The 16,376-nt window shown below is 47.8% G+C and overlaps 1 protein-coding gene across 1 annotated transcript in view; it reads left to right on the top strand.

Moving 5' to 3' along the window:
* The window catches only part of odad3 (outer dynein arm docking complex subunit 3), a gene marked incomplete at both ends in the record, with an annotated part of 29,685 nt that extends 13,545 nt beyond the window's left edge, over positions 1-16,140 (top strand). Inside the window, 4 exons of the mRNA XM_080725579.1 lie at positions 676-832; positions 1,208-1,351; positions 3,477-3,567; positions 16,031-16,140. Of these exons, the coding sequence (XP_080581705.1) occupies positions 676-832; positions 1,208-1,351; positions 3,477-3,567; positions 16,031-16,140 (502 nt within the window). The remainder of the gene's footprint in view (positions 1-675; positions 833-1,207; positions 1,352-3,476; positions 3,568-16,030) is intronic.
* Between the last annotated feature and the right edge of the window lie 236 nt (positions 16,141-16,376).

Genomic DNA, 16,376 nt, shown 5'->3' with positions numbered 1-16,376 from the left:
ACACTTTCTTGCGCCGAAAATGGCAGATCTACAGTACATCCAGGGGTGTCACACCAAATTCTGGGCCCTGGGTACAAGGATTCACTGTGGGCCCCTCATGAATGTTCTTCATAGCGGGAGGGGGTTTAACCCATGTAGACTGCATGGGAACGCATTATTATAATTATATAATATATATAATAATTATAATTAATAATATAATTAATTGAAACATAGCAGATATAAAAGCTCACCGAGTGCCACGCTGCGAGCTTGTAGATCTGCTATTTTTGAAAAATTGTGAAAAGTTTTGTAAAACCTATATGTCAGTGGTGCTCAAACTTTTTAATGTCAGGACCCCCAAAATGATATGTATTTGGCCACAGACCCCCATCTCAAAATATTTAGTTCCAGGGACCCCCCAGAAGCAAAATTTTAGTTACAAATGTTTGCTTAAAAAATACATACATTCAAAGTTTTGCACACATTTTCACGACTTATCAAAAATAGCAGATCTACAAGCTCGCAGCGCAGCACTCGGTGCCGCACTGTGAGCTTGTATATCTGCTATTTTTCAAGACCTCTCCATCTTAGGGCCGTAACTCAGTCTCACTCCCCCCCCCCCCCCCCCCCCCTTGTGACGCCCCTGGTTTGATGTGTCTCTCCTGGTCGGCCCCCCCCGTGGTCTGTGAACAGAGACCAACAGGCGCTGGAGGAGTGCGAGTACAACCTGCGCTTGGCAGAGAGGAGGCGTGACGGGGCCAAAGATCGCCTGGACGCGCTGGTCAAGACCCTCGCCACCGTGCGCGCCGGCGTGGAACACCTGGCTGACAAACTGCAACACATCACACTGGTACAAGGAAGTCTTTATTTAATGTGATACAACCAAAAATAGCTCTGAAGTGGTTATTCTGTTTTTGATCATTTTATTTTATTAGACAAAAAATGGAGAACAGTACAAGTATAGTCAATACAATAGAAATCAAGTACAGTTAAACACCCTGCCTAAAAGGAACATCCCAAATAAGACCTTTTACAGTCTTTTTTACGTTGGAAGTCCTTGGTATTTAATTCATGGACATAACAAATAGCAAGCACACCCAATGACTGGCCATTGGTTTCATTTCTAAACCCTTATCTAAAACAGTGGTTCTCAACCTGTGGGTCAGGACCCCCAGGGGGGTCCCCAAATTATTAAAGTCCCTATGATGTGTTGTGTTCTGTCCAGGAGGAGGGGGAGGAGCCCTCTGGTGACTCCTCCCAGGACGTGGTTCAGCTGCTGGCCCGCTGTGAGCGTAAGCTACATCACCTGCAGGGGGCGCTGCAGGGCAGGAACCTGGCCGACGTGCTGAAGGACATGAAAGATGAGGAGGTGAGAACCCAGACGAAACCAAGATAATAAAAAAAAAGACTCGCCATCATATCGTCGTTGACGGGTGGAAACCGTGTATGTCCAAAACCGTTTGTTTTTGCCTCTAATGGCTTCAATTGAGATGGTGTATCTTCATAAATTAACCATAAGTATACAAGCAAGACGCCTCATATATTGGACCAGTTACCCATATATATGGGTAACTGGTACCCCTGGTACCCATATATGGAGATCCATGTACTATATATGGAGATATGCTGTGAGAGCCCAAACATGCTTACTCAGTTATTCATTATGTGAAAGTCCTATGACGTCTATGACATACCCTTTTATGCCCATACATGGAGATCCCTGTCGGTAGAACCAGCCACACAGATATGGGCTGTCTTGGCCATCTGTCTTGGCCATATATGGATTCTGTTAGTCTGGTATGTGGCCGACGTGGCCTCCATATATGGGCATTCCCATATGAAGTCCTATTAGATATGGGCTTAATATTGATGACATCATGGGCATGTATGGGCATAAAAGGGATTCTGTTAGTGTGACATCACAGCGTGATGTCAGAGCCCAGTCGATGCTTTGCTAATAGGGTAGAAATGATGGTCTCATAAGTCAATCGGGCGCCGTCTGATGACAGATCTACGTCCAATGTTTACTAGATCTCGTGAGAGTGTGTTACTGGTAGGGATGGGACGATATGAACATTTTATATCACGATTATTGTGACAAAAGAAATCTCGATTTACGATAGTATCGCGATAATCAAAATCCATTATCCTGGGACGGAACATTTGCCAAAAAATAGCAAATCTACAAGCTCACAACGCGTCGCAATGCGACGCGTCGCAATGCGAAGCGTTGTGGCAAACATGTTTGATAGAGAGTGAAAAAAAGACTATCAAGTACGTATATTATAAGTACCTTTTACCAATTATAAAGGGTTTAAGTGTACCGGATATGCAGCTCTGCAAATAAAAGGTGAATTGATCCCAGTGCATGACGGAGGACGATATCACGATAAATTAAATCTCCACAATACGATTGTTTTTTATCACGATAAACGATAATATCGCTTATCGTCCCATACTGGGACAGAGAAAGGTGAGAAAGGTCGATAACAATTTTCTCCCGATTTGCCTAACCCAGGTGTGTTACGAACACGTAGCTTACAACACATATATTGGGAAGTGGACACCCTTACAGAACACACTGTGACCTCAAAACAACTCTGCACATCCACCAATAACACCTATAGCTAAAGCTGACACCACACACTCGTGTCTGTCATTCTCCAGTAAACACTTTGTAAGCAGAAAATATATTTTCTTCTTTTGTTTTGGAAGGGGGGGTGGGGGGTAGATTTTATTAATGACTCAGCAGATGCTGAGCTAGTGCATGTCTAAAATGATTAGGATGACTCAGCATATCAGCGTGACTTAGTCCTTTCTGGCTTACATTTAGTTTCATTACTGTCCCCCGTGCCTCGTGGTGAATTAATGAACGGACGCCGCGTGGTTCCCCCTAGGAAAACATACCTGAGGCAATTTGACATATTTCTAGTGTTTGTCAAATAACTTGCCAATTCATTGTCATGTTGGCTACATCCATTTTCTCTGTTGTGACACCAGTTGAAGTATACAGTATACTGTACACTTCCAAAACGGCACCCGTGAGACAAGTCCTGGTGTGCCTGGGTATCTTTATGACAACCACACATTGTGGTTGCAATATAGCTACAAGAAAACTATACAAAAATGTATGATTTGTCTTTTGGAATGATGCAAGTCGGTAACGATGCAAATAGGGAATGTAGATCTGAACACCCAGATTTACAAGCTCACGAGTCATTGTAGATCGGACGTTTTCTGTATGGATACAGGTGTAGCATGGGATTCTGACTTGCCCTATGTTGTACCTTGGGCACAAAAAGTTTGAAAACTACTGCTTTAGAGCAAAATAATGTACACATTCAAATCGAGAGTATTGTGTGCGTGCGATGTGTGCGTGCGTGTGTGCATGTGTGTGTGTGTGTGTGTGTGTGTGTGTGTGTGTGTGTGTGTGTGTGTGTGTGTGTGTGTGTGTGTGTGTGTGTGTGTGTGTGTGTGTGTGTGTGTGTGAGCAGTTCCATGTCAGGATGGAGAAGAAGCTGCCAGATTACAACACTCGCATCAAGCTACCTGACGACCAGGGTCCGGAGGATGCTCTGGATGGTGGTGAGTTTGGGGACTCAGGGTCAGGGGCGTCACAAGGGGGGGGGGGGGGGACTGAGCTACCAGGGCCCAAGGTGGAGGGGCCTGGAATTATTTTATACTTTAGCTATTGAAAAATAGCAGATATACAAGCAGATATGCAAGCTTGTAGATCTGCTATTTTTGAAAAGTCATAAAAGGGTTGGGGTTAGAACATTTGTAAATAGAATTTTGCTTCTTGGGGGTCCCTGGAAATAAATATTTTGAGATGGGGGTCCGTGGCCAAATATCATTTGGGGATCCTTCACATGAAAAAGTTTGAGCACCACTGACATAGAAACATATTTTTTTTTCTTCAAAAAAACTCATTTTAAATATTCAAAGATTTTCAAGATTTTTCAAAAATAGCAGATCTACAAGCTTGCAGCGTGGCGCTCGGTGCTGCGCTGTGAGCTTGTATATTTGCTATTTTTCAATAGTTAAAGCTCCCAGGGCCCAGAATTTGGTGCGACACCCCTGCTCAGGGCTACTATAGGGGACAAAATGCAAAGCGCATGCAGTCGCCTGAAGCTTCTCTCTCTCTCTCTCTCTCTCTCTCTCTCTCTCTCTCTCTCTCTCTCTCTCTCTCAGGCTGTATCACTGTGTGTCCCCCACAGTGTTCATTTTGACAGCAATTTTTTATTTAGTTTTAGTCAGTCTTTTGAATAAAATGTCATGGTGTCATATATGTCATATTTTAGTCATCTGAAATGTTTTCGCCTTAGTCTAGTTTTAGTCGACTAAATATCATAAGATTTTAATCCTCTGAGTCTACTGTTGATTTTGTCTACAAAAATAAATATTGGCTGGCCTTGATGTTGTCGTAATGCCTGGTTTTACACTTGGTTGCATGCTGAAAACAGCAGATCTACAAGTAGATTGGCTGTTTTCAGAGAGCAACACGGAGCGCAACCAAACATAACATGACTTGTCTTTTAGTTCTTCTTAGTAAGGGGAACATAAGAAAATCTGAAAAGTAAATTGTTACCAAGAAATTTCTTCACCAATGTGTTTCTAAAGGTGAATAATATGTACTAAAAAGTTGAAATTCAACTCCCGGGGGAAACCTCATAGTCCGTAGGATTGAGACGAAAATCGTTCACTTTTTCATACAAGCGTGAAATTTGGTACACTTGTACAGTTTGGGGCCCTGAACATTTTCAGATATGGAGCCACCGCAAAAACGCCCCCTGGTGGCCATGGCAGCCGTTTTACTTTCCGCCATTACCCGTTAATGTATTTTGCATCATAACTCCTGAACCAAGCGTGATAATACAGAATAGATGATGTCTACACCTATGTTTTGATGGTCAATGATTACAATAATACCATGTACAACATCATAAACTGTTCAGAAGAATAGTTAATGGCCAATTTGGTGATGTTGTGTTTAAGTCCAATGGTTTTGTCCGAATGTTTGTCCGAATTCTTTTCACCTTTTCATAAAAGTATGAAACTTGGTACACTTGTACAGTTTGGGGCCCTGAACATTGTCAGATATGGAGCCATTGCAAAAACGCCCCCTGGTGGCCAGGGCAGCCATTTTACTTCCACCATTACCAATTAATGTATTTTACATCATAACTCCTGAACAAAACAGGATTATACAGAATAGGTGATGTCTACACCTATGTTTTGATGGTCAAGGATTCCATTGATATCATGTACATCATCATAAACTCTTCAGGGGAATAGTTAATGGTCAATTCGGTGATGTTTTGAGGTAGTCCGCTGGTTTTGTATGAACATTTTTCACGTTTTCATAAAAGTATGAAACTTGGTACACTTGTACAGTTTGGGACCCTGAACATTGTCAGATATGGAGCCATCACAAAAAACATGGCCATATTAAAATGGCCATGGCGGCCATTTTAATATCCGCCATTACAAGATAATGTATTTTGCGTCTTCTCTTCTGAACCATACTTGATAATACAGAATGTGTGATGTCTACACCTATGTTTTTATGGTCAAGGAGTCCATTGATAATTTGTACAACATTATAAACTGTCCAGCTGAATAGTTAATGGTCAATTCAGTGATGTGAGAAGGAAATCACAACATTTTGCATTTGTTGCATACATTTGGTTTCATTTTCTTGTTCAAATGTATTTCTTAAGCACATATATTTCATGTTTTTGTGTAATACTGAAGGATACTTGCTTAACTTGTAGGTTCAGACGTGGTAGAAATGAGACATTCAACTGTCTTTGTTTAGAACTTTTCCCTCCATCACAGTCAACAAGTCAACTCATACTCCAGAACTGGTGTCCCCTCTTAAAAAGTCTGACTATATCCCCAAACTGAAATATTTATTATCAGTTACATTGAGATAAAACCTAAAACATTCCCATTATTACAGAAAAAAACTATAACACAATTAAATCCCCTTACACTAGTATTGATTTCATGTTTCATGTATGGTTTTTGTTTGTTTGTTTGTTTGATTGATTGATTGATTGATTAATTGATTAATTGATTGTTTGATTGATTGACGATGACGATGAATGTATTCTTCAATCTTCACTGTCTCCTTACCAGCCTCCTCCTCCTCATTGCCACAATGCTGTGCACTATTAGGAGGCCTTTTTTTGCATTTGCAATGCCCAGGCAGCCTTTCTTGCTGCCACAACTTAAAGGAGACATCCAGACCAAAACACATATAGGGTTAAATCTGCCTTTTATCTTTTCATACCTGCTTCCAGTAGGAGCGAGATCATTTAGCGACCTACAACTGGGTTGCAACCTGGTCGGTAGTTTTCACCGACTGGGTCGCTAAATCCACCGACTGGGTCGCTAAATGGTATATTTAGTGACCCAGTCGGTAGATTTAGCGACCCAGTCTGTAAATTTAGCGACCCAGTCGGTAGATTTAGCGACCCAGTCGGTGATTTAGCAACCCAGTCGGTAGATTTAGCAACCCAGTCGGTGATTTAGCAACCCAGTCGGTAGATTTAGCAACCCAGTCGGTGATTTAGCAACCCAGTCGGTAGATTTAGCAACCCAGTCTGTGATTTAGCAACCCAGTCGGTAGATTTAGCAACCCAGTCGGTAATTTAGCAACCCAGTCGGTAGATTTAGCGACCTGGTCGGTATTAGCGACCAGTCGGTAGATTTAGCAACCCAGTCGGTAGATTTAGCGACCCAGTCGGTAGATTTAGCGACCCAGTCGGTAGATTTAGCAACCCAGTCGGTATATTTAGCGACCCAGTCGGTAGATTTAGCGACCCAGTCGGTGAAAACTACCGACCAGGTTGCAACCCAGTTGTAGGTCGCTAAATGATCTCGCCCTCTCTCCCTGCTTTAGTCGATTATTTTCATAGCTGCCCCTGTTGCTAGATTTCGGCTGCCCCTGTTGCTAGATTTCGCGGGCTCTCTCATAACTAACACAGTGGATTGTCCTTAGGCTAGTGCGGTTATTTCTTTAGCTTCAAAGTTAGTATTTTTTGATTGGATTGTGTTTACACAACGTCCTGAGACCAACCAAACGGCGGTTTTGACCTCACAGGCACCCTTACTTGTCAAACAGACCCCTCCCTCCCCTCCATTTCTAGCCTCTCCTCTCCCTGCTCTGGTGCAGAGCAGAAGCCGTTTGGTGCAGAGCAGAACCCTAAAAAAGGAAGAGGGATGTAGCCTATACCCCAACTAAGGATGCACTGGTCCAGCACCTCACAGGTGCAGTGTACCAAGGAGAACACTGTTGGGGACAAGCATTTGAGGTGGCACCAGCTATGCCATCTCCAACAGACTGGGGTTGGACGAACCCACTTGATTGGAGACCATTGTGGTCAATTCTTCCACAGGCAAGCCTATCCCTCCTTGAGCTCTTGAATGCAGAAGTAGTGCACAGCATTGTGTCAATGTGGAGGAGGCTGTGAAGATGGAAGAAGAAATGCATGTCATCAACAACGTAATCTCTCAAGAACAGAATTACAGAACAGCAAGGGCTCTGTTTTTTCCCTTTTCTTTGACAATGGTTAGCCAGATTGTCAACAACAACAACTATCAATCAATCAGTCAGTCAAACAAAAACCATGCATGAAACATGCAATCAATACTAGCAAAACAGATGAAATATATGTGCTTCAGAAATATATGTGCTGCCTGTGATACATTATTTTAAGCTAATTTGTTTTTGTCATATTGAATATTGCTCTGCTCCCACGGTATTATCAGGGGCAAGGGTTTACATTTCTCACAACTCTACTCAACATGTATGCAACAGATGCAAATCACTGAATTGACCATTAACTATTCAGCTGGACAGTTTATGATGTTGTACACATTATCAATGGTATCCTTGACCATCAAAACATAGGTGTAGACATCACATATTCTGTATTATCATGTATGGTTCAAGAGATAAGATGCAAAATACATTATCTGGTAATGGTGGCTATTAAAATGGCTGCCATGGCCACCAGGGGGCGTTTTCACAATGGCTCCATATCTGACAATGTTCAGGGTCCCAAACTGTACAAGTGTACCAAGTTTCATACTTTTATGAAAAAGTCAAAAATGTTCGGACAAAACCAGCAGACTACCTCACAACATCACGGAATTGACCATTAACTATTCACCTGAACAGGTTGTGATGTTGTACATGATATCAATGGAATCCTTGACCATCAAAACATAGGTGTAGACATTACCTATTCTGTATTATCATGTTTGGTTTAGGAGTTATGATGTAAAATACATTAACGGGTAATGGTGGAAAGTAAAATGGCCGCCATGGCCACCAGGGGGCGTTTTTGCGATGGCTCCATATCTGAAATTGTTCAGGGCCCCAAACTGTACAAGTGTACCAATTTTCACGCTTGTATGAAAAAGTGAACGATTCACCCAAAATCTGGTCTCAATCCTCCGTACTATCATAAAAAAATGATTTGTGTTTGTGTCCCATTAATTAAAAAATACAAAAAATAAATCTGCTTTACAGTAAGTAGCATGTGAGGGGTCAAACTAGGGTTTACTGTCAATATTCCAGGATGACCTCCCACTTGGGTAATGACGCCCCCTGGCGATCATTCAGAGAAACTACTTCAGCTCCCGTACTAACGTAGGTAGGAAGGGCCTGTCACTCAAACCGGAGTGACCCGCCTCCAGGCTATATAAGCCCCCGGAGGCGGAAGTAACATCCTCTTTTCACTCTCTGCGATATCACATTCAGATAAGTTGAAACTCAGCCTTTGTATTATTATTCTTCGCGCATTAGCCTAAAGCGGTGGCATTGGAGTCGCCCACCGGCGAGTGTTGAATTAACCCGTACTTAAGAATACTTATTCTTGTCCCGTCCTAAAACGACGGTTATTTCCTTCTATAACAAAGGATTATTACTGCTTGTTCAGGCCTCCGCCGAAGCAAGCGTGGCATAGCATTAGCCGTTAGCTTGTTAGCTCGTCTGCTCTTTGTTAACGTTAGCTACACTGCTTACCGCTTGTTCAGGCCCTGCCCGAATCAAGCGTGGCCTAGCCTTAGCCGTTAGCTTGTTAGCTCGTCTGCTTCTTGTTAACTCTAGCTACAGTGCTTCGCCATGGATCCTCTGGCCTTCCTGCCGAGGCAATGTCCAGGCTGTCCAGGACTCATCGACGGACAGGATCTTCACCCTCTCTGTGTCGGCTGCATGGGCGTTGCACACGCCTTCTCTGCACTGAGTCCTCAGGGGAGAGCAGGACCCTTCTGTGACTTCTGCGTGGCCTACGACCACGATGTACTGGTACACCGGTTCTACCTAGCCAGGGCAGGCCTCGGGGCCTGCGCTCCACCAGGTGGGTCCACTGCTCTCAACCCCACAGCCCAGTCTTTCCTTCCCCAGGCGGCCCGCACCGTTGGTCAAGGTGCGGCGCTGCCTTCCGGAGACCCGTTTGGCAAACAGCGCGCCATTCCAAGTCAAGATGGCGCCGTGCTACATGAGACACCGCCTGCCGCGCAACCGACCGCAGCTAGCTCCACTGTCACTGGAGCTGGCGGGTCTGGTGAAGTCGCCGCTAAGAAGGCGACCAAGAAGGCTAACATCCCTCCGGTAGCCTTTTCCCCTTCGGGCGCGGTGCCCAAAAAGAAACGCTCGGATGTGACCGTCGGGGACGTTCCCCTCAACGTGAGCATCACCAAAACAGTCCAGACTTTCAGGCGAGAGTCGGACCTGAGCTCCTGTCAGAGCGAGGGTTCTGGTTCTGAATACTCTGGATACACGGCCGAGGAGGAGGAGGACTCCGTCGAGGACGATGGTTCTCGACTCACGGTCACAGTGAAAGGTAATGCCCCTGCGGCTCCAGCACGTCAACTGGACGCCGCAGGGAGCTCCCAGTCCTCCTCAGGCACCACTGCCCCTCCACCCGCCAGTCAAGCGGGTGAAGCGGGAGCAGAGGACGTCGATTCTGCAGCAGAAATGCTGGATCATCTCACGGTCTACATGAGAGCTCTTGCCAGAGTTGGAGAGGAGTTGCCACCTCCTCTCCCCTCTGAAGAGGCCGAGGATGATGACGAAATGCCCGGGCAGGAGCCTTCGGTTCCCGCCCCGTATGTCCTCTCCAGGCTGCCGCTGGTGAAAGGATTCACCAAGGCCCTCCATTCCTCATGGAAGACACACAAAGACCCCAGGAAGCTGCCTTTTTCTGTGTTGGATTTGGTTGGCGGTGCGGAGGCAGGCATGTCCACCTGCCCTAACCTGGACCACCTGTTGGCACAATCCTTTCTGGGTTCCGTCAGACCCCAGTACAAGGATGTAGGCACGGCTAAAAACGGGCCGTTTGTCGGCCCCGTCGGCACCAACCCGCCGGGGTTCACTGTCCTGGAGGACAAGCTGCAGTCGGACAGGGCTCGTAACGCCTACCGGTCCGCTGCTCTGGCTGCTAAGGACCTTAATCTTATCCAGCTCTTGCTAGCTTCCACCAAAGACCTGGTCAAAGGTCTGCCCACGGGGGAGCACACTGCGGAGCTAAACACCCTATTCGACATCATGCTGAAGGTCAATTGGCATGCGGTCAAGTGGATGGGCAGGTCCATGGATTATAACCTCCAAGCTGAGAGAGCCCGCTGGCTCGACTATGTCGACCTCGAGCCTAAGAGGGACGTGGGCGAGAAGCCTGTGGGTCCTCGCGGGGAGATGTATAAATCCCTCATCAACATGGAGAACAGTCCCACCACCCTCATGGGCGGCGGTTTGGAGCTGCTGCAGGGCAGAGTCACGTTCTTTAAGGCTGCTAAGGACATTGTCGAGTCCACCACAGTGCCACAGGAAGAACCGCAGCAAGCTAGGAGGGCGTCCCGCTCCTCCCGCGTCAAGGAAAGGGGCCGCTCTGCTTCCTTTAAGAAGCACTCGTCTTCCTCCAGGGGAGCCTCTGCAGCCAGGGCGCCTGACAGGCCCCGCAGCAAGGTTGTGGTTCCCGAGCGCGCTCAGCCGCGCCGCCCGTCCAAGGATGGCAGGCAGCAGTCTTCCTACCGCGGTGGCCGCGGTAGGGGACAGCGCAAATGACACTCGGAAGAGGGGGATTGTGCTGGGGCGGGGGTCCGAGGTGTCTCTCGGTCCCCCTCCCCCCAAACGAGGGCGTTTTTCTGTACCCCGTGTCGGGGAAATGAAAATGTTGAATTTGATGCCTCCTGTGTCGGCAATAAATATGTTGAAAGAGCAAAGTCTGTCTCTGTCCAACTCTCTCGCACTAGCACAGACGACCCCATCGTGCATGCCTCCTGTAGTAATGATGAAGTCCTGTCAGGACTCGATAATCAATCACAGGTTTTATCAGCAACCAGTAATGTTATTGTCAAACAATTATGTGGTTCCTCAAGCGCGCGAGTGGGATATCCCTCGCGTCGACAATATGACTCCTTTATGCATGCCTCCTGTAAGAATGATGGAGTCCCGTCAGGACTCTTTAATCAGTCACAGGTTTTATCAGCAACCAGTAATGTTAACGTCAAACAATTATGTGGTTCCTCATGCGCGCGAGTGGATTTTCCCTCGCGTGAGCGATGCTATGAATTTAACCTTGAGTCAGAAATTCTGTCGGCCTACTATGAGCCCGGGTCAAGGGACAAGCATAAAGGCCTTAGAGCAGGTATTAAACGTAAAAGTTCCTCTCCTGTCAGGGGAGAATGCTTTAGTTGTGGGCGAGTCTGTTTATCAGTCGAATCGCTTTGCTCTTCCTGTTGCTCTATCGAGCGAAAACCGAACGCTTCCGGTTTCACCGGATACGGATTCGCTAGCTCCCCGCTTCCGGTCCGGCCGCAAAAAAGCTCCGCTAGTCAAGCGGTACAATCAGAAGGTGTTCCCGCCTTGCGGCCTATTGAACCCCTGCGCTCCGCATCCGGGTGTTCCGGATACGGATACGCAGGTTCCCCACTTCCGGTCCCGCCGCAAAATAGCTCCGCTAGTCAAGCGGTACAACCAGAAGGTGTTTCCGCCATGCGGCCTATTGAACCCTTGCGCTCCGCATCCGGTCGTTCCGGATACGGATACGCAGGTTCCCCACTTCCGGTCCGGCCGCCAAAAAGCTCCGCCGTCACGGAAGCACAGTGGTGGGGTTTCTCTCGCTCAAAACACGCTAGCACGCTGCGCGCGCCAGTGGAAGTTATGCAACCCGAGCCATTGGGTATTTCGAACGATAACCAGGGGTTACAGGTTACAGTTCGCAGACATACCCCCGCTTTCGAGCAGGGTTATTCATACCAGGGCGCGTGGTTTAAAAGCAAATCTTTTGAGAGAAGAGATCAGCTCCTTGCTAAGCAAGGGTGCTATAGTGGAGCTGGACAGGACCCAATCCCGCATGGGATTTTGGAGCCGTTATTTCCTGGTGCCCAAAAAGGGGGGGGGGCTACGTCCCATCCTGGACCTAAAGGCACTAAACGTGTACCTGAAGAAATACGTTTTCAGGATGCTAACTGTACCCACCATGTTACGGTCGGTCAGGCAAGGGGATTTCCACTGTTCAGTGGATCTGAAGGATGCTTATCAGCACGTCCAGATTTATCCCCCACACAGGAAATTCCTACGGTTCGCCTTCGAGGGTCGCCTGTACGAGTACACAGTACTCCCTTTCGGTCTGTCACTGAGCCCGAGGGTTTTCGTGAAAGTGACCGAAGCAGCCATCGCCCCGCTGAGACAGCAGGGCGTCAGGTTGGCGACGTACATCGACGATTGGATGATTTCAGCGAGCTCCGCCCACGAAGTGGCGCGTCACACACAAGTGGTTTTGGCTCACCTGAAGGCCTTAGGTTTCATAGTCAACCACGGCAAGAGCATGCTGACTCCAGCAAGTCGTCTTACATTCATTGGGGTCCTTCTGGACTCATCCGACATGTCGGCCCGTCTCTCAGAGGAGAGGGTGGACAGGTTTCGGGAATGTCTCGACTCCTTTCAAGTGGGCCAGGAGGTCACTTACAGGAGTTGCATGGTACTGACGGGAATGATGGCTTCCGCAGTACATCTGTTGCGTTTGGGCAGGTTTCATATGAGACCTTTTCAAAGATGGATGTTATCCCTCGGGATCCCGCCCTCCTTGAAGTACAAGAAGGTTACGGTTTCCCCTTCCTGCGCGATCGCCCTGTCTCCGTGGCTGGTGGAGGGGTTCCTCACCAGCGGAGTCTCGATTGGCGAGGTGGTTTCCCGCAAGTCGATCACGACAGACGCCAGTCTCAGTGGATGGGGAGCCACTTTCGAGGGGCGCACAGCGCAGGGGCTTTGGCCTCTGGAGATGAGGGGTCGTCACATCAACTATTTGGAGTTGATGGCTATACTCCTGGCGCTCAAGCATTTCGAGCCTTGGATTTTGCATTGTCACGTCCTGGTCAGGACAGACAATACGACGGCCATGTTTTATGTCAACAAACAGGGGGGCCTGTCGTCGTTGCCACTGGACCGTCTGGCTCGAGAATTGACGGTTTGGTGCTTGTCGCGCCTCAAGTCGATCAGGGCCTTACACGTCCCAGGTCTCCTCAACAGCGGAGCAGATCTCCTGTCCAGGGGAGGTTCTCGCTACGAGGATTGGTCTCTCCACCCCAGGGTGGCGAACCAGATTTTTCGCAAGTTCGGTCAGCCAGTGGCGGACCTGTTTGCGTCAGCGGAGAATACGAAGTGTCCGTTGTTCTTCGCGGTGAAGGGCAGTCCTCCCTTGGGGTTGGACGCCTTAGCGCACACGTGGCCGAGAGGTCTACTGTACGCGTTTCCCCCCTTCGACTTAATCCGACCCACTCTGGAGAGAGTCAGGAGGTTCGGTCTGGAGATGCTCCTGGTGGCTCCCTACAAGGGCACGTGGAGGTCGGCGATCGCCCCTCTCCTTTGCGAACCGGGTTGGCAGCTGCCTCAGTGCAGGGATCTGTTGAGTCAGGCCAGGGGGGAGATCTTCCACCAAGACCTGCAGGTCCTAGACCTGTGGGTTTGGCACGTGAAAGGTTAAACCTGCTGGCGGCTGGTTTTTCTTCTGAAGTGGTTGCTACCATTCAGAGTGCTAAGGCGCCTTCTACGAGGGCGTCTTATGATGGAAGGTGGAATGCCTTTGAGGACTGGTGTGAGTCGCGTGTTCCACCGGTGGTGGCCCATGTGGCGTCAGCCCAGGAAATTCTGGAATTTATGCAGGACCGCTTGAGAAGTGGTCTTGCGTTTTCTACCCTTAGGGGGTATTTGGCGGCTATTAATGCCTGTCACCTGGGGGTGGCGGGCAAGGCACCTTCTAAAGTCCCGGAGGTCATCAAGTTCATGCAAGGAGTTGAACGTTTGAGGCCGGTGACTAGGTCTTTGTTCCCAGTTTGGGATCTGCAGGTGGTTCTAGGGGGCCTATGTCGGGCTCCCTTTGAGCCGCTTGTAGGGATGCCTTTGAAACTTTTGAGTTTCAAGACGGCTCTTTTGCTGGCTTTGGCCACGGCTAAAAGAGTTGGTGACCTGCAAGCTCTCTCGGTGTCTGCGGAGTGTATGCAGTTTATGAACAATGATCTCAAGGTGTTGCTCAAGCCTCATCTTAAGTTTGTTCCTAAGAACATGGTGGTTCCTAAGGAGCCTGTTGTTCTTCTGGCTTTTCATCCTCCTCCGTTTGTCTCGGTGGAGGATGAACGGCTGAATTGCCTTTGTCCTGTCAGGGCATTGAAGGCCTACTGTGACAGGACTGCTGGTTCTAGAGCTTCTTCTCAGCTCTTCGTGGAAATGGGCAATGTTCTTGTCAGAAAGCCGGTGTCTAGACCCACTCTTTCGAGGTGGATTGTGGATGCTATTAGGCTGGCTTACTCTAGTGCGGGTGTGGAAGTGCCGGCGGCACTTAAAGCCCATAGCACTAGAGGTGTGGCTACTTCGTGGGCACTGGCAAAGGGAGTCTCCGTTCAGGAGATTTGTGTTTCGGCGAATTGGTCTTCGCCTTCTACCTTTGCAGCCTACTATCACCTGGATATCGAATCCTCTTCGCTAGCGCATTCGGTTCTGGGTGCAGTTGCCTCCTCTACGTCATAGAGGAGTCGGATCTTCCCCTCCCACAGGTGGGCATGTAGCCACCTGGGGTATTTTGGGGGGGACCCTGTGTTTTCCTTATATAGTGTGTCTTACTTATAAGGCGGACTTGTCCTTTTCATTTAGTTGAATGAGGCGGACTTCGGTCTGTCAGGGTCTCTCCTTATTTTCTCATGCCTTCACACCCAGGTCCGGTGGGCCTGGGACCTTCTGGGTGATGGGTCACGCCCGTTTGGGCTGTGCTCACCCGTATGAGGGGTGTGTGGGGGTATGAGAGTAGGTTGTGGCTTAGAGGGGAGTTTAAGAATCCCAAGTGGGAGGTCATCCTGGAATATTGACAGTAAACGGTAGGTTCCGTACGGAACCATTGTTTACTTAGATATGGAAGGATGACCTCCCACGTAATGCCCCTCTGTTTCACTGAATGTGGCAGAGAGTGGTATTAAGAGGATGTTACTTCCGCCTCCGGGGGCTTATATAGCCTGGAGGCGGGTCACTCCGGTTTGAGTGACAGGCCCTTCCTACCTACGTTAGTACGGGAGCTGAAGTAGTTTCTCTGAATGATCGCCAGGGGGCGTCATTACCCAAGTGGGAGGTCATCCTTCCATATCTAAGTAAACAATGGTTCCGTACGGAACCTACCGTTTTTTGATGATGCCGAATCCATTGCAAGCATTTGTTTTGCACGAAAAACATTCCGTGGGCTACAAATGCCCCCACAAAATGGTGAAAATTGATGATTCATCACTAAACCATCGTTTTGTGGGTCCGTTTTTAGCCCACAAATGCTTGCAAAATCCCTAGTTTGACCCCTCACATGCTACTTAAAGAGGTTTCCCCCGGGAGTCGAATTTCAACCTTTTAGTACATGTTATTACACACCTTTAGGAACACATTGGTGAAGACATTTCTTGGTATTCTTCTATGATAGTTTTCCGTCAGTGACGAACATTTTTCGTTATAGTTGCTGTTTCAGTTGACAAGATCAGCACCCTCCCTGTTTCTGTGTTTCAGAGGACGAGAGCGACGACGACGAGGCCAACTTCATCTCTCACGAGGGGCTGAAGCGTCAGTCTCAGCTGATCATCGACTCCAGGACCAAGAGGAAGCCCAGGAAGAAATAGAGCGGAACGTTCCCATCGGAGTATACCACATGAACCCAGGGGTGGGCGATATGGTGATAAATATCGGTGAGACGATTCAATGTCTCCACGATATTCCTTTTCAGAGATATCGTACTGTATATATCGTGATACAATGAGGGAGCCTTATGAAAAATCCTGTTTAATCGTTAATACAGAGATTCATTGCAGAATTCATTTAAACCTGCATTTTGGTCTAAATCAGTAGTTCTCAAACT

This window comes from Nannobrachium achirus, assembly GCF_963921795.1.
Source record: "Nannobrachium achirus genome assembly, chromosome: 5".
Lineage (NCBI taxonomy): Eukaryota > Metazoa > Chordata > Actinopteri > Myctophiformes > Myctophidae > Nannobrachium > Nannobrachium achirus.
Note: the sequence above shows the minus strand (reverse complement) of the source record. Positions and strands in the feature narration are given on the sequence as shown.